General features: G+C 40.5%; 1 protein-coding gene across 1 annotated transcript in view; it reads right to left on the reverse strand.

Annotated features, from left to right (window-relative positions):
- Positions 1-22,446, reverse strand: part of si:zfos-943e10.1 (GRAM domain-containing protein 2B) — an 84,653-nt gene that overhangs the window by 59,284 nt on the left and 2,923 nt on the right. Inside the window, exons 2-5 of the mRNA XM_067968625.1 lie at positions 22,293-22,418; positions 21,033-21,186; positions 19,193-19,344; positions 1,474-1,694 (exon numbers count right to left, since the gene is read on the reverse strand). Of these exons, the coding sequence (XP_067824726.1) occupies positions 1,474-1,694; positions 19,193-19,344; positions 21,033-21,186; positions 22,293-22,418 (653 nt within the window). The remainder of the gene's footprint in view (positions 1-1,473; positions 1,695-19,192; positions 19,345-21,032; positions 21,187-22,292; positions 22,419-22,446) is intronic.

Genomic DNA, 22,446 nt, shown 5'->3' on the forward strand with positions numbered 1-22,446 from the left:
CATTATTTTAGGCATTGAGTCAATACAATGTACAACTTAATCCATAAGATAATCAATGTGTGACTCAATCCCTAAAATAATCAAATGTCACGATCGATCAGTGTTTGTGATGTTCTTTCTGCTTTGATCGACATCCCTTGGCATAGAGATGGAAACATGCAGTCCTCAGCCTTTCTATTGCATTATAAAAAGGCATCACCAGAACAAAACACAAGTGAAAGTTATGTACATCATTTGAAGCCCTCTGTAATTATTGCAATCATTTCAGATACCACAGTCTGGTCTAAAACTATTTTGTTTGACACAGAGGCCATTTGCACACCTCAAATAAAACACAATGGGGTAGAAATCCGTCTTGGCCGGTACAGCAACATGGCCAGGATCGCATCATTGGAACCCAATATAAGGCTGGGCATAAAATAGGCCACCTATGCGATGCTGCCCAAGATGAATATATACCCCAATGTGCTCGATATACACAGTAGATTAATCAGCATCTGAAAGCAAAAAGCCTCTGGGATCCTGATCATGTTAACCAGTTTAATTATTAAGGTTAGCTGTATATCAGCACTGATTTAAACACACAGCTTTCTCTTGCAAATAGTGACCAACCTGTTGTGCTTTTCCAACATTTTCTATTTATATTTCAGATTTCCAGGTTCTCTTTACACCACTGCCCTGCTCACCTGGCTTGACACTTGCTGCTGGCTGATTATAATGCGATACAACCACCAATAATGGAGATGTCTGCAGACCAGGTCATCCTATCCTCTTTTATCCCACCCAGCCTCGACTTCAACAGAAAGAGGATACATATTGCCAAAAAAAACTGCAATTGGTGGGGGGGGGGGGGAAGAGCATTTTCTAAACCTATTTTTCACATAGCCAGCAGCGCAAGAAAATGGAGCTACTGTTCTCGTTTTATAAAATACAAAACTCAATTTGTTGGTCCTCTTTTACATCCACCAATTCCATATCAGCTCTTACCTTTCATGCATTTTACAACATTCTGTAATATTGCAGATCAGCTTAGTTCAGTGGTACATCTGATCCTTGACTGATAAATTGGTCACTCTTAATGCATTGGCCAACCTCAATAATTAAACTGATCAGGATACCAGCAGATTAAGTTGCTTTTTGACCACATTGGATTGGTGAAATGTTTAACTATATTTCATTATACAAAAAGTGACAGGACAGCCAGTCACGATAACCTGACCACAGTTAAAAATCAGACCCGTTATTTACAATGAATTACGGAGAACAGCATTTAGAATTTATGAAATCTGCCTTACAATGATGAATGGCTCATCTATGGAGGGAACATTTCATTTATGGAAATGGCATCCTTTGCATAAGACAAACCTGAAGGCTCATTTGTCTGTTCTAGTGGATATTAAAACTCTCATCCATTATTCCATAAAGAGCAGAGCACTCTTCATTATCCTGGCCAAAACTGTTCCCTCAACTAACCTCATTAAAGCAGATTAACTGCTTATTTGTATAATTGCTTTTGTGGGATCTTGCTGTTTGTAAAATGGCTGCCATAATATTAGGCACTTCAAAATATTTCTTGTACGTGAAGTGTTGAGAGATATTTCCGAGATGTGTGATAAAGGGGACTAAGAAACGGAACTCAGATAGAGTATCATCTCCACTAAAGAATGAGATCTGGGCAATGGTGGACTCAATCTCTAGATGAAGAACAGAAAAAAGAAACCTATAAAATAAAAAGGTGTCTACAGGTCAAATGATAGCAGACCAATCCTAACCCTTCATAAGTTGGAAGGAACATGGAAATAGGAGCATTCAACTGACAAGTAGCATTTTCTAAAATGCCATTAATTCCAAGGTCTTGATCCCTGACTTAAATGCTGCTCCTCCTCCATCAAAAGGGACATAGTGCTTCAGTTTCTTCAAAAAGGACCTGTGTCAGTGTGTATCTGAACCAATTGCAGATAACTCACTTGAGAAAATTAATTATGGGGCCAGTTGCACATGAAATTATTTGATATTTTGTGGTGAGCCCCATAACCTTGGGCTTCCCCTTCCATATGTAAATGCATTTTGCTCCCCTTCGATTACTTTTATGCCACATACCATTCTCCAACTGCGAAGATAGACCGAACCCTCCAATGAATCTTCTGGGGTGACTGCCCACATTAACTTGCCTCCAATTTTCTACCAATATGGAGAAATACCTATTCTCTGCTTGATGTCTTTCGCAACCGGTCAGTCAAGACTGAATTTTCCCCTTGGTGGGAAGTTACAACCATAAACCCACATTGAAAATCATTCCAAAAAACTGCGATACAAGGAAAAGATCCAGTGATCTTATACCACAGTTAGCAACAAGAATGAGTAATGGTCATTTATTGGAGACAGTCAGGCCTGAAAGACAGCTGAGGCTAAGATTGAAAGGTTTTAGTTATAAGTTTTGGGTCTGCACTAGATATTCTCCTTGGCTCAACATCACTAGACACTCCCGGAAGTGGACTTCGTGTCCCTACAATTAAGAGTTTACCTTTACTGTCCAATATCTAGTCATGTGATAGCATGACCTGGAAGCCGTAATAGTGAGACTCCTAGTTGTGTACACTATATTTGGATCTCGCTTGTGCTCCACATGCATTTCCCCCATCTTCCAGAAGAAGGACTGATAAGCACTCTAGTGAGACAAGGTCAATTGTAAACCAAGAAACTGGCTTATTTTACACAAAACACATGACTGAATTTCACTGAAAACTGTATTCTGTTCAATCTATTTCTTTATAACTCCTGAAAATATCAAATAATAAATTATGCAAACTTAGCCCTTTATATAGGCTAACTCGGCTTTAAAAGTCAATATTTGCTGAACTCACTGGCCCTCTCAATATTTCAAATCCAACATTGAGCAGCCCGACATCTTTTCCAGCCAGACTGGAAGACATAAACTTGACTTTTGACCCTCCCTCAGCTCTTGAGGATTGGCTCATTGAATCACACTCAAAACTACGACATCCCACCCTCCCTTGGTGTGTAGTCATGGTAACACATAGTCTGGTCAGCTAGGATTGCCACTGTTCTCAATAAATGGAAGCCATTCTAACATTACATCCAGTTCCTCTCCAGAATGTATTAGCTACTCTGTCTCAAACGGATATTGATAATAGCTTTAATGGCTAACCTGTTTCTTTTGGTCAAATTCATCAAAATTCCTAGCCATCCTTTGTTTTTAAAAAGTTAAATAAATAGTGTGCTGGACCTTTGGGAAGTAACACATTATAACAAACCAGAAATCCATTGTAGGACACCAAAGCAAAAATCTCAAAATGCCACAGCCCACCATACAGGAGTCGAGGACTGAATAGCTACTGCATCCAGACTGCTCGTGACACAATTGCAGTATTTAATTGATTGTATGCAGTTTTCTCTAGTGTTGCACAAACTGAAACAAAAGTTTATATTGTCCAAACAGTATCAGGTTCAAACTAGATGTGGCAAACTTGGGTTTGAACAGATGATTGAAGTAACCCGAGCTTCTGCTTCACAAATACATATATGGGAGAGGCAATAAAAACATATCTTCTGTCACTGACAATTGAATTAATCTTTTACTTTCAAATTTCACTGCAGTTTGTTTAATTGTGGTTCTGCATAGATCAAAAAAAAGTACAGAAATTATTGGTTGGTTACACAGTACATATGAAACTGATTTAAAACAAATATCATTGGTAAAGGGACTCTAAGCTTTAGGAGATCAGACTCTAAACTGCTAATGTAACTCAACAATTGGATCTTTGAAGAGAGAACAAGTTGTTGGTTGATTGATATACAAAGAAAATGACTTAGAGCACTCAGTGAAAGGGGGGAAAAAACACTTGGAAGGGAAGGGAAAAGATTAAAAGCAGAGTCAAAGGAAAGGGTTTTTAGGAGGCTTTTCCAGGCAGGGAAGTGGGAAAGAATTCCAGAGGGAAGGATGATACAATGAGAGAAAGTTTAAACTACTGATGGAGTGTAGGGAGTTGGAACAACCAGTAGTTCAATGTCAGAGGAGCAGTGGGTGAATGAAGCGGATAAAAATCTCAGACAGAATGCAGCATGGCTATCATTGCATTTGAAGTCAATTCCCTTAGTCACAGGGAGCCAATGAAGCTTAACAATGACTAGGATGATGGGCATGTCAAATTTTGTTGGGAGGTGGGGGGGGGGGGGGGTAAGAGAGAGAAAAGAGAGAAAGAAGGACGTAGGCCATGGAATTCCGAATTAACTGAAGTCTGAGAAGGGTTGAGGGTCGCAAGAAAATCATTGCAGAAGTCAACATGAGGAGGACATGAATCAGGTTTTCAGCATTTGAGAACGGTAGGAATGTAAGCAGGGAACGTTTCAAGGATGAAAGAAAGCAGGGTCGGCAACAGGTTGGATGTGGGGCAAGAAATGCAATTTGGGGTCGAACGAGACATTGAAGTTGATCATTTCAAGATTTAGTCTGAGAGGGCAACTGGGAAAGTTAAAAAGGAGTGACTACACTTCAAAAGGTACTTCATTGGCTGTACAGCGCTTTGGGACATCCTAAGGTTGTGAAAGGCACTATACAAATGCATGTCCTTCTTTCTTTTGTGGATGTCGAATTGCTCAGTAGCTCAGCTACCCAGCTAATTTAAGATGGCTAACCAGATAAAAGAACCTTTGAAGTGGAAATGAAAGTGGAGCAGACTGATGGGATTGAAGATTAGTGAGAGAAAGTGAGGCTCCTGCACTATAACTGATTGACTGTGGTCCAATTCAAAGAATGGTATCTGATCCAGAGAGGCAAATCACTTCAAAACGGATGGCATGATAACCTAATGTGCTTTGACAAAGAGCGATGGATGGAACACAGCTTCAGTCCCCTGCTTCACATCACAATTGGAAGGCATAGATTGGAGAACGGGAAGGAAGGAAGGAAGACACACACGTTTTGTTTTATTTTTCTGCCATTGCCCCAACATGGTTGCCCATGAGGGAGGAGAAAAGGTGACTTAGGCCGATCACACTGACAACATTAGCAAGCACATGCATTCCAATGGAATCTTCATGGCCAGTGTAGCACCAATGCAGCATTGTAATTTCCTGGCTAGGATATGTCCTGATCAGAAAGGGTGTCGCTCGCTCACATCAAGTCAACAAAACAGCTTTGTGCCGAGTGCAGGTTCTGAAATGGCAAATCCTGAATGAGGGGAGCGAAAACATTGAAAGGAACCTTAGGGTGGGGAAGGGACCAGTCCTTCAACTGAAAGTACTTTCTTCTCTTCCTCCACCCTACCTTCTCCTTTAGAAGAAATTTAAAATTAAATACCCAAGACACATCTTGAGTTACCTCCCCTTTTAAAAATTCAGAGAGTCAAGATTATGAACATACAGTGTAAACATTAACTGGTTTCTCCACTTTATGGCAGTCCAATTACAACAGAAATTGCCAAAGGCATATTCTTCGCATCACAGACATAGCTTTTTTAAAAAAAAAACCCAAATATTATTGTGATTATAAAGAAAAAGGAGAGAGAGAAAACAGGGAACTATAGGCCAGTTAACCGGACATCAGTGGTAGGGAAAATACTAGAATCTATTACTAAGGACGTAGTAACAGGGCACTTAGAAAATCATAATATGATTAGGCAGAGTCAACACGGTTTTATGAAAGATTTGTCAAACACTATTTCCCTATTAGTTTGTTGAGGGTGTAACGAGCAGGGTAGAGAAGGGGAAACCAGTGGATGCAGTATATTTGGATTCTCTAAAAGCATTTGGTAAGCTGCCACTCAAGAGGTTGTTACACAAGATTAGGGCTCATGGGATCGCAGGTAATATATTAGCATGGATTGAGGATTGGTTAACAGACAGAAAACAGAAAGTGGGAACAAACAGGTCATTTTCGGGTTGGCAGGTTGTAACTATTGGAGTGCCACAAGGATCAGTGCTTGGGCTTCAGCTGTTTAATTTATCAGTGACTTAGATGAGGGGACCGAGCGTAATATATTCAAGTTTGCTGATGATACAAAGCTAGGTGGAAAAAGTAAGCTGTAAGGAGGATGCAAAGAGATTATAGACAGGTTAAGTGAGTGGGCGAGAAGGTGGAGCATAATGTGGGGGAAATGTAAAATTATCCACTTTAGTAAGAAGAATAGAAAAGCAGAATATTTTTTTTTAAAAAGGAGAGAGAGAGTCAAGAAATGTTGGTATTCAGAGGGATTTGGGTGTCCTTGTACATGAATCACAGAAAGTTAACATGCAGGTACACCAAGCAATTAAAGAGGCAAATTGTACATTACCCTTTATTGCAAGGGGATTGGAGTTTAAGAGTAAGGAAGTCTTGCTGCAATTAGAGAGCTCTGGAGAAACCACACCTGTAGTACTGTGTACAGTTTTGGTCTCCTTACCTAGGAGGGGGTGCAACGAAGGTACTCTAGATTGATTCCTAGGATGAGAGGGTTATCCTATGAGGAGAGATTGCGTAGAATGGGCCTATATTTTCTGGAGTTTAGAAGAATGAGAGGTGATCTCAGTGAAACATAAAATTCTTAGAGGGCTTGACAGGATAAATGCTGAGAGGCTGTTTCCCCTGGCTAGAACTAGGGGTCATAGTCTCAAGATAAAAGGAGTTGGCTATTTAGGACCGAGATCAGAAAAATGTCTTCACTCAGACGGCTGTGGATGCTCAGTCATTGAGTATATTCAAGACTGAGATCAATAGATTTTTGGACACTAAGGGAATCAAGGGAAATGGAGCTGAGGTAGAATATCTGCCATGATCTTATTGAATGGCCCAGCAAGCTCGAGGGGCGGTATGGCCTACTCCTGCTCTTATTTCTTATGTTCTTAAAAGAAAGCTCTCGTGTCAGCAATTAAGACTGACTGCAGGAAAGTCAATCAGTAAAAAAGAAATAATGAAATGAGGTGTTCAAATACTATTAAATATATTCATGAGCCAAAATTTGTTCTGCAGGGGAAGGGAAAAAAACTCAAATTAACTTTACAGACCGATGCCTGCTCTTCCAGCTAAACATCTCAGCACTGAATATTTAGTAATTTTTCAAATATTATATAGTTTCTGTCACGCAGCATCTGTTAATTTTGAATATTGAGCATTGATCCATGTCCAATTTCCATCTTTTTTGAGAACTCAGGATGCTAGTCAGAGAAAAAAAACATTTACCATATAAATGATGTCCTCTGCGTGTCAGCTGTCCCTTATGAGATATTAAGAGAGTGAGGAATAGGGGAAGAATTTCTTTAAAGATTGTAGTTGCAGCCAAATGGAAACATCAATGGAGTAGGCATGCCTTCCTTGACATTCCTATTCATTATTTATTATAAACCCAGAGTACATGTAACAAAACTTTAAAAACAGGGGCTTATCACTGGCAATGGAAAATATTTATAGTAGAAACTAAAGTAAATGTATCAGTTCATCAATAAGGAGCCCTTACTGCCCAACAAAAAATATCCAGGTATTTGTGGCCAAGAATGACTATAGACTAACAGTCAACTAGACTTAAGAATTTAAACAAACAGTCCACAAGTTGCAGGATCAAAGTACTACACACTAGCTGAAAAAGCTAAGTATTTCTACAAGCAAATCATATGCAAAAAAAAATCCAATTAGTTGATCACAAGCAAGTCTGTGGTCAGAAAGCTGATCTATTGTTATTAACTGAAGAAACCAGCAATGTGACTTAATTACACATGCAAAACCAGTTGGTGCCAGGCAACTCTTAATTAGTCCTTTGGCAGACACGTAATTCTCAACAGTTTACCCACATGAAACAGATGTCCTGCAGCTGAAAACAAGGCTCAGAAACCAATATGGCAGTGGTTCTACAATACTGTCCTAAGGACTTGTGAAAACTGCCTCGCTTAGATTGAGGCACAGATTTCCCAGCACTGGAACAAAAGCAGCAAAAAAAGGCACACAAAAGCTTCCCCTTACCCAGTTGTTATTAAGCCACAACTTGCAATGTGTTTTCTGGCTATCAGTCATTACCTAAATCATATAAAGTTGCAGCACAGAAGGAGGCCATTCGGCCCACGTGCCCATGCCAGCCAAAAATGAGATATCCAGCTTAATCCCACTTTCCAGCACTTGGTCCATAGTCCTGTAGGTTACAGCACGTCAAGTACACATTCAAGTATTTTTAAAAATGAGTTGAGGGTTTCTGCCTCTACCACCCTTTCAGGCAGTGAGTTCCAGACCCCCACCACCCTCGGTGAAAACATTTCTCCTCAGCTCCCTCTAATCCTTCTACCAATTACTTTAAATCTATGCCCCCTGGTCACTGGCCCCTCTGCTAAGGGAATAGAGTGAATAGGGAGGACCTATCTAGTCGTGTCATAATTTTATATACCTCAATTAAATCTCCCGTGCCTCCTTTGTTCCAAAGAAAACAACCCCAGCCTATCCAATCTTTTCTCAGTTAAAATTCTCCAGCCCTCGCAACATCCTCATAAATCACCTCTGTACCCTCAAGTGCAATCACATCTTTCCTGTACTGTGGTGGCCAGTACGGTACACAGTACTCAAACAGTGGCCTAACCAATGTTTTATACAGTTCTAGCATGACCTCCCTGCTCTTATATTCTGTGCCTTGGCTAATAAAGCAAAGTATTCCATATGTCTTTTTAACCACTTTATCTACTTGTCCTGCTACCTTCAGGGATCTGTGGACGTGCAGTCCAAGGTCCCTCACTTCCTCTACACCTCAGTATCCTCCCATTTATTGTGTAATCTCTTGCCTTGTTTGCCCTCTCCAAATGCATTACCTCACACTTCTCCAGTTTTAATTCCATTTGCCACTTTGCAGGTAGATATCAATAGACTGGTCAGGTGGGCAGAAGTCTACAGCTTTCCTCCTCACTACCAATCGTACGGCCAATTTTTGTATCATCAAGCCCCCCCACACTCAAGTCCAAATCATTAATATATACACAAAAAGCAAGGGACCTAGTACCAAGCTTTGCGGAACCCCACTGAAAACAGCCATCCAGTCGCAAAAACACCCGTCAACCATTACCCTTTGCTTCCTGCCACTGAGCCAATTTTGGATCCAACTAGCCACTTTTCCTTGGATCCCATGGGCTTTTACTTTTTTGACTAGTCTGCCACATGGGACCTTGTCAAAAGCCTTACTAAAATCCAGGTACCCTACATCAAACGCGTACCCGCATCGACCGCCTCAAAAAAATTCAATCAAGTTAGTCAGATGCAACCTACCCTTAACAAATCCATGATTAATCCTTGCCTTTCTAAATGACGATTTATGTTGCCCCTCAGAATTGATTCCAATAATTTGCCCACCGAGGTTAGACTGACTGCCCTATAATTACTCGGTCTCTCTCTTTCTCCCTTTTTAAAAAAACGGTACAACGTTAGCAGTCTTCCAATCCTCCAGCCTATAGCCAGGGAGATTCAGAAAATGCTATTTCCTCCCTTGCTTCTCTTAACATCCTGGGATACATTTCATCCAGGCCTGGCGATTTATCTACTTTCAAAGATGCTAATCCCCTTAATACTTCCTCTCTCACTATGTTTATCCCTGATGTGGAGATGCCGGTGATGGACTGGGGTTGACAAATGTAAAGAATCTTACAACACCAGGTTATAGTCCAACAATTTTATTTGAAAATCACAAGCTTTCGGAGGCTTTCTCCTTCGTCAGGTGAATGTGGGAATCCTTGAACGTTTCACATTTATATTCAGAGAACAATACCTGGTGATTACAGATAATCTTTCCAACTGCCCGTTGTCAAGGCAATCAAAGTGTTCAGACAGAGAGGTGTTACCTACAGGACCACCGAATATACAAACGGCCAGAACACAAAACAGAGAGAGAGAGAGAGAGAGGGAGAAACATCCGAAAGGAAGAGAAAGACAGAGAATGACCCGTTGTATTAAAAACAGATAACTTTTATTCGCTGGTGGGGTTACGTGTAGCGTGACATGAACCCAAGATCCCGGTTGAGGCCGTCCTCATGGGTGCGGAACTTGGCTATCAATTTCTGCTCGACGATTTTGCGTTGTCGTGTGTCTCGAAGGCCGCCTTGGAGAACGCTTACCCGAAGATTGGTGGCTGAATGTCCTTGACTGCTGAAGTGTTCCCCGACTGGGAGGGAACCCTCCTGTCTGGCGATTGTTGCGCGGTGTCCGTTCATCCGTTGTCGCAGTGTCTGCATGGTCTCGCCAATGTAAGCGTTCGGGTAAGCGTTCTCCAAGGCGGCCTTCGAGACACACGACAACGCAAAATCGTCGAGCAGAAATTGATAGCCAAGTTCCGCACCCATGAGGACGGCCTCAACCGGGATCTTGGGTTCATGTCACGCTACACGAAACCCCACCAGCGAATAAAAGTTATCTGTTTTTAATACAACGGGTCATTCTCTGTCTTTCTCTTCCTTTCGGATGTTTCTCCCTCTCTCTCTCTGTTTTGTGTTCTGGCCGTTTGTATATTCGGTGGTCCTGTAGGTAACACCTCTCTGTCTGAACACTTTGATTGCCTTGACAACGGGCAGTTGGAAAGATGATCTGTAATCACCAGGTATTGTTCTCTGAATATAAATGTGAAACATTCAAGGATTCCCACATTCACCTGACGAAGGAGAAAGCCTCTGAAAGCTTGTGATTTTCAAATAAAATTGTTGGACTATAACCTGGTGTTGTAAGATTCTTTATATATGTTTATCCCATCCAATATTTTACACTCCTCCTTAACTACAATCTCTGCATCGTCCCCCTCCTTTGTGAGGACAGACGCAAAGTATTCATCAAGAACCATACCCACATCTTCCGCCTCCACACATAGATTACCTTTTTGGTCTCTAATAGGGCCTACTCTTTCCTTAGCCTCTTGCTCTTTAAGGAAAACCCAAAGATCTTTTATATAATTTTTCATGCCCTCCTAATTTCCTTTTTAATTTCACCCCTGCACTTTCTATACTCCTCTAGGCTTTCTGCATCATTAAGCTCTCGGTGTCTGATTTAAGCTTCCCTTATCTTACCCTGTATTCTCCTTATCATCCAGGGGTCTCCAGATTTGGCAGTCCCAATGACTGGGGCCCATAACTATCAGCAAGCAAAGAACTACACTTCCAAGCATATGGACAGCCTGAGTCACTTAGCCTGTCAATGGCCAGTTCATATTGCTGCCATAGATGCCAGTATCTCTATAACTGGATCTGAGCTTCCAGAGGCATCAGCATCACCTGAAGTTGAGACATTAGAGTTACTGCTAGCAATAGCTTTTTTCTGAACTCCCTTGCTCCACTACCAAGGTGAAGACCTTTCAGAAAAATAGCAGGAAGTTACCAAGTTTGGAAGAGCAAACTTGAAGTTTTAAATTGGCAACTTTAGTTGAGTTGGTTTATTTCTTTAATATTCCCAACTCTAATCCCTACTTCCAGTATAGTGCTGCACTGTCAGAGGTACCGTCTTTTGGATGGGACGTTTGGGCTGAGGCCGCATCTGCCCTCTTGGGTAGGCGTGGAGGATCCCACGGCACTATTTCAAAAAGAGGTGGGGTCCTGGAGCTCACTGCCTGAAAGGGTGGTACAGGCAGAAACCCTCAACTCATTTAAAAAGTACTTGGATGAGCATTTGAAGTGCTGTAACCTATAGGGCTACAGACCAAGTGCTGGAAAGTGGGATTAAGCTGGATACCTCTTCTTTTTTGGACCGGCACAGACACAATGGGCCGAATGGCCTCCTTCTGTGCCGTAACTGTCTATGATTCTATGATGAGTCACTGTGCACGAAACAGAATGGTTTGTTTGAGCCACGTTGCTTTACTTGGAACATTGCGGAGTGCAGCCTGCAATTACGTTGTGTACTTTTGAGAATACTCCCAGTTGGCATGCTGCCCAGCATTACTGATTAACCTGCAACTCAACCCCTTTTGTTTCATCCAACAGTGCCCTTCATGCCATCTCAAATTGATAATGAAAGAGAGCTAGGATCTACTTGGAGTGTCAGAGTCGAGCATGACCCGCATCCCCATCCGCATTACATTAATATAGAAATTTCTGTACAATTATTCCTTTTGTGAAACAATAGATGGATTTTGGATGTACTTGTCATGCTGATTAGTTCATTAAATTCATTGAAAAAGGTGTATTGATTAGATTTTAGTGTTTGACAGATGATTGTTGGTTTAGTGCCAACCTAGGTTCAGTATTTACTGGTAAAATCATCAAGAATTCTGTAAAAAAAAAACTGGCCTCAAAGCCTGTACTGTGAACTTGAAAAATACCAACATCTTGGGGAAATCGGAGGATAATCATGCATCGTATGTACGTAACTTTGAGACTTTGTAATTTTCCAAAGATTAAATCACCAATTTGTCACTATCAACAGGTAGCAACTTGCTGATTTTATTTTGGCAGATCTGGGAAGAGTTGGAGACACGCAAGCTACTCAGGTATGTTCTCCCTAGGTGCAGGAGCTACCTCACTGTTTTGAGGGTAGATCCTTTCAGGGTAGAATACTCCTGCCCATACGTCAGCAGGTGGAAAGTATTTTGACGCATAACTTGTCGTGCAGGGCCACGTTAAGGCCTAGCACCCAGTGTTCAATGATCACCTGACCATGAGGCTTAAAGAGGGTCCTGTGCAAATGTTCTCAGAGGGTGACCATGCATAAGCCCCATCATCAAAACTTAAATTGAGGTCAAAAAATTGTCTTGGGCAGCTACCACTTAGTCTGTACTGGTCTAACTCTCTGACAAGAGGCTAGGCAGCCCTCTTCCGACTTGTAAACGATCCTGGGGCCAGAAATCCAGCTGGAATTGGGGGTGGGGGAGGAAATCTCAAGGCCGGGCAGAAGTCCCACCCTAACAGAAATATCCTCCAGTCGGGGGTGCCTAGACCTTTATTTGTATAGTCAGTCAGTCATATTTATTATTACAGGATGACTTTAAAATAGCAGAATTAGACCACACCAAGTAATGTATCTGTTTTTGATCTGAGAGAAGCCATTTGCTGGAGATGCACAATAATCTGATCAAAATAAATCCCTTCAACAGAGCTTCATATTATAAACGGGCATGAAGCACTTTTAAAAAAAAACTTAAAAGTAACCTTGCCCATCCATGAGTTTCACTGGCTGAAATAATTGAGAGAGAAATGGCTACACTCTTGAAGTACCAAGGATTTGCACTCCTATGAATAAGTCAACAGAATGCTGCAGTCCTACTTGTGTTAATCATGACTATAGTTACTCCATCCTTGCAGGAATTGTCTGCTTTACAGAATAAGCAGTCAATGTTTTGTTCTGTTCTGTAACAACTGCCAACATTGCAATTAAAAACCTGGTCACAGACATAGGTTCCTGGTAAGATTTCTTGAATGTTTCTCAGGTACGTGTCAACAGAAATTGACTCTACACGTTTGACTCAAGAATCACATGCTGATTCTTGAAATAATGAAGCCAATATTAACTAGCTTTGAAATTGCATCAAAGTATTTTATAATTTTAAAACTTTCTGCAGTCAATCTGGTACTAACTTGTATAAAACATCAAGAGCCTACAGTGGGCCCACCAAAAAAAATTGAAAGCTTCCTGAGCTGATTTTTTTTTGGTGAATGGCCTCCTTCCCTATTAGGATCACTGGTTAGGCCGCTTTTTGCCTGTTACAACCAGGCGGAGCATGCACAGCAGACTCTCTGCCCATATGTATATGAAAAATCACAATTGGGGTCCTATAACCTGTGTAGATGAGCCTTGGGCATCAAAGTGGTGACCTGGGGGAAGGGGGCAGCAGCCTCCCCTCCCCGATTTTCAATTACTGGTCGCCCATTTCTCTGGCGAGAAAACAGGTAGCCAGATTTTGAAAATTGCCCCCAATGTCGCAAGAGCACCATAAGAAATTTAGGGCAATGCACCTGGTATTGGATACATAGAATGGTTCACTTCTATAGTGAGTTTATTTTTGGTAGATTGGGAAAAGAAAAAGATTTGAGTACAATTATCAATAACTCACTGAAAGGATTCAGTGTGACACTACAAGCTATTTTAACAATTCATTAGAAAGGCTATATTGCGTGCATTTTAGCTGTCCTGCCTTCAAAAGGATATGAATGATTGGAGAAATCTTCCTGAAGAACATCCAAGAATTAATGCAGGATGTAACCAGAATCTGAAAGAATTTAATTTGTTTTCATTGGAAAAAGACTGAAATGTCACAGTCCAGGTTATTAATGCTAAAAAAGGCACAAGTAATGTAGATATAAGCAGGTCATTTAATGCAGATAGCAATCACAAAATGAAAGGATGCAAATACGATGGATAGGGATTGTCACAATTCAAATGATAAGGTCTAATTTTTAATTAAAAAAAAAATGTGGCTGTTCACTTTAAATTTGGTTACTGCATGCTTGGAAGGAATCTTCCTTTGCTTGTGTCTCTCTGAACTTGTTTTCCATATATTGAACAGAATATAAATTACTGTCTGGTATGCGTCATGCCACTTCAAATTATTCCTGAGCAAATATGTTCTGATTGCAAAGCAACCACTCTGCTTGCTCTGTCCTGAAAACAATCAATTGCAGTTAATGGGTCCAATGTCTAGGTTGAGTTTGAGTGCCCTCAGATGGCTAACATGAAGCTTACATGGTTGGGTTGCTGTAGGAATACCGTAGCCCTACAGAAATTGAGTTATTTTTAGTATCTTATGCTCAGGTCTCCCATCTTGTGAAATCATTTTCCTGTAAACAGCTAAAATTTCCCCATAGATTCATTATCATTTTCTTGTGCTTGTTCCACACACTGAAGTGCCATACAATTGGTCATAATTGATCTGTACTCTTAAGCACAGACTTCAAATATAAACAGAAAACAAATTGAAAGCTTAGGAATACAAAGGTTGAATGTAACATTTTTGGAAAAGCATCAGCTTTTATCAGCAAAGGGTTAGCAGTGCAAGTTAGAATGGGTCCTGTGCTACTGTCAAGTTACAAGGGGTGGTGTAATCAGCAACTTATGATGCATACTAAAGTCAGCTCATATCTACTTTTACAATACATATCATGACATTTTCAAGGTCAGTTCTCAAACCTTTGTTCACGGTCAACAAGACCAAGGTTAATAACAGGAAACAGGCAAAAACTTGTGCCAAATGATGGTTAATACTATTAAATCAAACACTATAAAATTGATATAAAAATATGATGCTAGTTATAAGTGCCTCCAGTCTTTTGACACTTTACTAGTGGAATGATGCTTCATAATACTGGAAGTTCTAGGGAGAATTCCCAGGCAAGCAGTTGAAGCTTTGTTTCTCATGCTTACCACAAGGAGGCCTTGTCTATTTGAATTTTTTTTTAAAAAGTCAAAATGCCAAAAAGTAACAGATTTAAATCTCAACCAAATGGGAATTAAATATCAAAATTTAAAAACTGTGCAAGTTAGATTGCAAATTGGAAAATGAGCCCAATCTACTCAGTTCAAAAGCTTACCTTTTGTTTAAAAAAAGTCACACACAAGCCAGGTGGGGGGGGGGGGGGTTGGTTACAAACATCCTTCCAGCAGGGTGAAGGGTATGGTTCCCTGCTTTAGTGTCTGAACATGTGGATGGTTGGGAATGGATGTGAATGCACCCTTGCTAGCCTGATGAAAATGAGTAGGTACACACACAGCTGCAGGAAAGCAGGCAAAGTAGCAAGGCAACATAAGAAATGAAATGCAAAACATTGACATTGCTTATAGGCTTTGCTTTTCAACTTGCTAAAGATAAGTTATTCATTTGATGGTGAACCAGCAAGCGGAGAGGTAGAATTGTTTAGGGAGGAAATTCCTCAAGAGTACTGTAAAATGCAGCTAAAGGCTCTGGCACCAATGGTGGGGCAAAAGGCAGGGTCAAAAATGATAGCTTTGGTCTTCCCGACACACAGTTGAAGAAAATTTTGACTAATTTCATGACTTGATGCAAACAGGCAGCCTGACAGCAGAGCTGGTCACGAGTTTGAAGGGAATGGTTGTGAGGTAGAATTGGGTCTCATCAGCATACACATGGACACTGACCACGTGCCTGCAGATGGTGTCACTGAAAGCCAGCATGTAGTGGAGAAAGGGGAGGGTGCAGCACTTTTATCTAAGTTGATTTATTTACTGGATTTTTTTCTTGCTGGTCACAGCACACAGGGTTAAAAGCAGTTACTGAGTCATATTACAGTCTGGCTGATTTACTCCACTCAGGCAGAGACATGCTAGTTCAGAGGGTCTTGGTATGCATGTTGTGATTGCTGTTATTGTACTTGGATAGGGATTCATCGGATAGGTCAAAGTGTTTGGCACAGATTAATGAGTCAAGCCTTCCATTCAATTCAAACATCCTGTATGACTCAACCTGTGAAAACAGACCATCTAATGTAGTTATGAGAGCTGCACCGAACACAAGAAATAGGAACAGGCTATTTGGCCCCTCAAGCCTGCTCCACACCATTCAAGATCATCACTGATCTTTGGCCTCAACTCCACTTTCCCACCAAATCCCCATATCCCTGGAGTTCACCCACCTACCCATCTATCTCAGCCTTGAATATACTCAACTGAGCATCCATAGCCCTCTGTGGTAGAGGATTCCAAAGATTCACAACCCTCTGAGTGAAGAAATTCCTCATCTCAGTCTTAAATAGTCAAACCCTTATCCTAAGACTATGTCCCCTAATTCTAGACTCTCCAGCCAGGGGAAGCAGCCTCGCAGCATCTACCCTGTTAAGCCCCTTCAGAATCTTATATGTTTCAATGAGATCACCACTCATTCTTCTAAACATGAGAGTAAAGGCCCATTCTACTCAATCTCTCCTCACAGGACAACCCTCTCATCCCAGGAATCAATCTAGTGAACACTCATTGCACAGCCTCCAAGGCAAGTATATCCTGCCTTAGATAAAAAGGAGACCAAAACTGTACGCAGTACCCCAGGTGTGATCTCACTAAGGCCCTATACAATTCCAGCAGGACTTCCTTACTCTCGTACTCCAACGCCTTGCGATAAAGGCCAACATGCCATTTGCCTTCCTAATTGCTTGCTGTACACAAGAAATAGGAGCAGGAGTAGGCCCATCGAGCCTGCTCCGCCATTCAATAAGATCTTGGGTGATCTGATCCTAACCTCAAATCTAAATTCATGTCCAATTTCCTGCCCGCTCCCCGTAACCCCTAATTCCCTTTACTTCTAGGAAACTGTATTTCTGTTTTAAATTTATTTAATGATGTAGCTTCCACAGTTTCCTGGGGCAGCAAATTCCACAGACCTACTACTGTCTGAGTGAAGAAGTTTCTCCTCATCTCAGTTTTGAAAGAGCAGCCCCTTATTCTAAGATTATGTCCCCTAGTTCTAGTTTCACCCATCCTTGGGAACATCCTTACCGCATCCACCCGATCAAGCCCCTTCACAATCTTATATGTTTCAATAAGATCGCTTCTCATTCTTCTGAACTCCAATGAGTAGAGTCCCAATCTACTCAACCTCTCCTCATATGTCCACCCCCTCATCCCCGGGATTAGCCAAGTGAACCTTCTTTGTGCTGCCTCGAGAGCAAGTATGTCTTTTCTTAAGTATGGAGACCAAAACTGTATGCAGTATTCCAGGTGCGGTCTCACCAATACCTTATATAACTGCAGCAATACCTCCCTGTTTTTATATTCTATCCCCCTAGCAATAAAAGCCAACATTCCGTTGGCCTTCTTGATCACCTGCTGCACCTGCATACTAACTTTTTGATCTTCTTGCACTAGGACCCCCAGATCCCTTTGTACTGCAGTACTTTCCAGTTTCTCGCCATTAAGATAATAACTTGCTCTCTGATTTTTCCTGCCAAAGTGCATAACTTCGCATTTTCCAATATTGTATTGCATCTGCCAAATCTCCGCCCACTCACCCAGCCTGTCTATATCCCCTTGTAGGTTTTTTATGTCCTCCTCACTCTCTACTTTCCCTCCCATCTTTGTATCATCTGCAAACTTTGATATGTTACACTCGGTCCCCTCCTCCAAATCGTTAATATAGATTGTAAAGAGTTGGGACCCAGCACCGACCCCTGCGGAACACCACTGGCTACTGGTTGCCAGTCCGAGAATGAACCATTTATCCCAACTCTCTGCTTCCTGTTAGATAACCAATCCTCCACCCATGCCAGAATATTACCCCCAATCCAGTGATTCTTTATCTTGAGCAATAATCTTTTATGTGGCACCTTGTCGAATGCCTTCTGGAAGTCTAAATACACTATGTCCACTGGTTCCCCTTTATCCACCCTGTACGTTATGTCTTCAAAGAACTCAAGCAAATTTGTCAGACATGACTTCCCCTTCATAAAGCTATGCTGACTTTGTCCTATTAAATTATGGATATATACCTACATAACAACTTTGTGTTTCTTATACGAGGACACCCAAATTCCTCTGGACATCAATATTTAATAGTTTCTCACCATTTAAAAAAATATTCTGTTTTTCTATTCTTCCCACCAAAGTGAATAACCTCACATTAATCTCCATCTGCCACCTTTTTGCCCACTCATTTAACCTGTCTATATCCCTTCGCAGACTGTGTCCACCTCACAGCTTACTTTCCCACCTAGTTTTGTATCGTCAGCAAACAGATACATTACACTCAGTCCCTCCATCTAAGTCATTAATTTAGATTGTAAATAGCCGAGGCCCAAGCACTGATCCTTACGGCACCCCATTAGTTTCAGCCTGCCAACCTGAAAATGACCCGTTTATCCCTACTCTGTTTTCTGTCCATTAGCCAATCCACTACCCATGCCAATATATTTATACCAACCCCATGAGCCCTTACCTTGTGTAACAACCTTTTACGTGGCATCTTATCAAATGCCTTTTGCAAATCCAAATATACTACATCCACTGGTTCCCCTTTATCTACCCTGCTAGTTACATCCTCAAAAAACTAATAGATGTCAAACACGATATCTCTTTCATAAAACCATGTTGACACTACCTAATCATATTATGATTTTCGAAGTGCCCTGTTACCACTTCCTTAGTAATGCACTCCAGCATTTTCCAGACGACTGATGTCAGGCTAACTGGCCTGTAGTTCCCTGTTTTCTCTCTTCCTCCTTTCTTGAATAGCAGGGTTACATTTGCTACCTTCCAATCTGCTGGGACCATTCTAGAATCTAAGGAATTTTGGAAGATCATAACCAATGCACCCACTATCTGCAGCCACCTCTTTTAGAACCTTAGGATGTAGACTATCAGCTTTTAGTCCATTAGCTTCTCCAGTACTTCTTCCTCTACTGATTATAATTACTTTTAGTTCCTCACTTGTTTCCCCATTATTTCTGGTAAGCTTTTTGTGTCTTCTACTGTGACGAGAGATACAAAATTTGTTTAACGTCTGCCATTTCCTTATTCCCCATTATAATTTCTCCTGTCTCAGCCTCTAAAGGGACCAACATTAACTTTTGCTACTTTTAAAAAAAAATATACGCACTTGTAGAAGCTCCTACAATCTTTTTATATTTCTTGCTAGTTTACTTGCATATTCTATTTTCTCCCTTATCAATTTTTTGATCATCCTTTGCTGATTTCTAAAATGCTCCCAGTCCTCAGGCTTACTACATTTCATGGCAACATTTTGGGCCTCTTCTTTTAATCTAATACTATACTTTTTTTTTTAAGTTAGCCACGGATGAATCACTTTTCCCGTGGAGTTTTTATTTCTCAATAGAATGTATATTCATTGAGAATATTGAAATATTTCTTTAAATGTTTGCCATTGCTTATCTACCGTCATGCCCTTTAATCTAATTTCCCAATCTACTTTTGCCAACACACCCCTCATACCAATGTAACTGGCTTTAAGTTTAAAACTCTAGCTTCTGACTTAAGTAACTCACTCTCAAACTCAGTGAAATTCTATCATGTTATGATCACTCTTCCCTAGGGGATCCTTTACTGAGAGATTACTAATTAACCTTGTCTCATTACACAAGACAAGATCTAAAATAGCCTGTTCCTTGGTTGGTTCCATGACGTATTGTTCTAGGAAACTGTCTTGAATGCATTCAATGAACTCATCTTCCAGACTACCTTTGCCAATTTGATTTGTCTCATCTATATGAAGATTAAAGTCCCCCACGATTATTGCATTACCTTTGTCACAAGATCCTATTATTTCTTGATTAATACTCTGTCCAACAGTATAGGTTCTATTAGGTGGCCTATAAACTACTCCCACCAGTGTTTTCTGTCCCTTATTATTTCTTATCTCCACCCATAATAATTCTACTTCCTGATCTTCCGAGTCAAGATCATTTCTCACCACTGTCCTTATGTCATCCTTTGTTATCAGGACTACGACACCTCCTTTTCCACTCTGCCTATCTTTTCAGAATCTATGATTCTATAGGCAATTCTATGATTCTATAGGCAATTTCTATGATTCTATAGGCAATTGGGACTAGCTTCGTGGTATAAACTGGGCGACATGGACATGTTGGGCCGAAGGGCCTGTTTCCATGTTGTAACTTCTATGATTCTATGATTCTATAAGTACCCTGGAATATTTAGTTCCCAACCTTGGCCACCTTGCAACCATGTCTCTGTAATGGCTATTAGATCAAACTCATTTATCGCTATTTGTGCAACTAATTTCTCTATCTTATTATCTGAATGCACATAGCATTCGTAAAGAGCCTTTAATTTTGAACATTTTACCCTGCTTTGACTTCAATGATACAATGGAGGCTGACTTTCTCCTAGTCCAGTCAATCTGAAGCCACTGCAGATACAAGACTATTCAGAAGCTCCATGCTAGTATTTGCCAAATAAAAAAAATGAACAATCCCATTTCAAGGATCAATTATATGTCGAGGGTTAGTGCAGGAGAAGCATCTTTGTTGATTGGACATTGAGGAGAGTAATAAAATTTGTCAGCACTGTAAATATTCTGTTTATCTGGATAGTGTCCATTTACCTGTAACATTAAATAAAGGCAATTTTATACTTAGTCATAACATTCTTTAACATCTAAATATTAAACATATAGCACAAAGTTAGGTTCAGATAAACCATGGTGATTGCTGGAGTTTTCGATTCATGAGTTAGGACATCATCTGAACCATATGATTGCTTTTCAGCCTTTGCAATCCCTCTTGCTTCAGTCATCATGCATTTGTATTCTGATAAAAGTAACAAACATCTGACTGCAGAAAAAACATTGAATAAAAAAAAACAGTTAATTAAAGTCACTCTTTCTCCACACTTAAACCAGCCCTACACTGAAAAAGGAGTGTATGGTTTTAACAATTCTATAAATCGGGCACACACCTGCACTGGGATGAAAGGATTTTGTTATCTGTTGCTAACATCTCAGTTTTGCACTTTACAAAAACTGTTAGTTGACTTTAGCCAGAGGTAATTGCCCTAATGAAAACATCTACAATTTTCAAATATCAGTAGAGGCAGGGAACAGCACAATAGGACCAGATACATGAATCAGAGAAATTAAAAATGGAGGAATAAATAGACCAGTATTACTTGCAACCTGGTGAGTTTTTATTTTTCCTTCAGATTACATCAAAGCTCAAAAGTAAGTGCTATAACTAGCTGGCAATTAAAAGATTCTACCTCATTGTATACATTTGATGTCATTGCTTCTTTAACTAACATTCTATCAATGGAATATTTTGTTATTTCAGTTAATGAAAAAATACAGTGATCTGAAAATCCCCCCCCCCCTTACTGGGCATTACCGTTCACCCTCTGGAAAACAGTTGCTCAGATGCAACTGTACAAATCACACGGGAATCCTAAATATACATCAATATTGGTGATTAGACTTCATACTTTCCTCAGAGTTGACTGAAATAACTTTAACCTTGAAACTCTGACTGTAACTACAGATTCAACTTCCTTGCAGAGGGGTTTATAGTTACAATAATCAAGAGCATATGATCTTGTTTCTAGCTCAATAAAACTGGATTTATAAAGCAGCACTGACTATGGGTATAACTGACTAGAGAAAATGAACACTTGGGGTGCAATTACACTGCAATAGTAGTGCAAGTCCAGAGTTCAGACCCAACCTAGAGGAGGGAATTGGATCCTACTTCATTCAAGTCAGGTTGGACCTCAAGAACTTCAGCTTTGGTGCCAAGCAAAACCATTGCAATCAACACTACTTCTGTAGTGTAAATACACCCTTAGACACTCGGGATGTTCAATACCAGGGAAAAGGAAAATTCCTCTACCCAAGAATCTCAACTTTTTGTTCTTGTTCTAATTTATACCTTTTTTCTCCCCTCAATACCTTGTTTTCTCTTATAGTCTTGAACCAGCAGAGTATTACCATTTACATGACTAAACATACAGGAGATGAGCTTTGATGGGCCAAATAGTCTTTTCACATCTATGACTTTTCCTATATTCTTAGAAACTGACCAATTTTTGTTAAGAATTTTTTT

This window comes from Heptranchias perlo, chromosome 29, assembly GCF_035084215.1.
Source record: "Heptranchias perlo isolate sHepPer1 chromosome 29, sHepPer1.hap1, whole genome shotgun sequence".
Classification (NCBI taxonomy): domain Eukaryota; kingdom Metazoa; phylum Chordata; class Chondrichthyes; order Hexanchiformes; family Hexanchidae; genus Heptranchias; species Heptranchias perlo.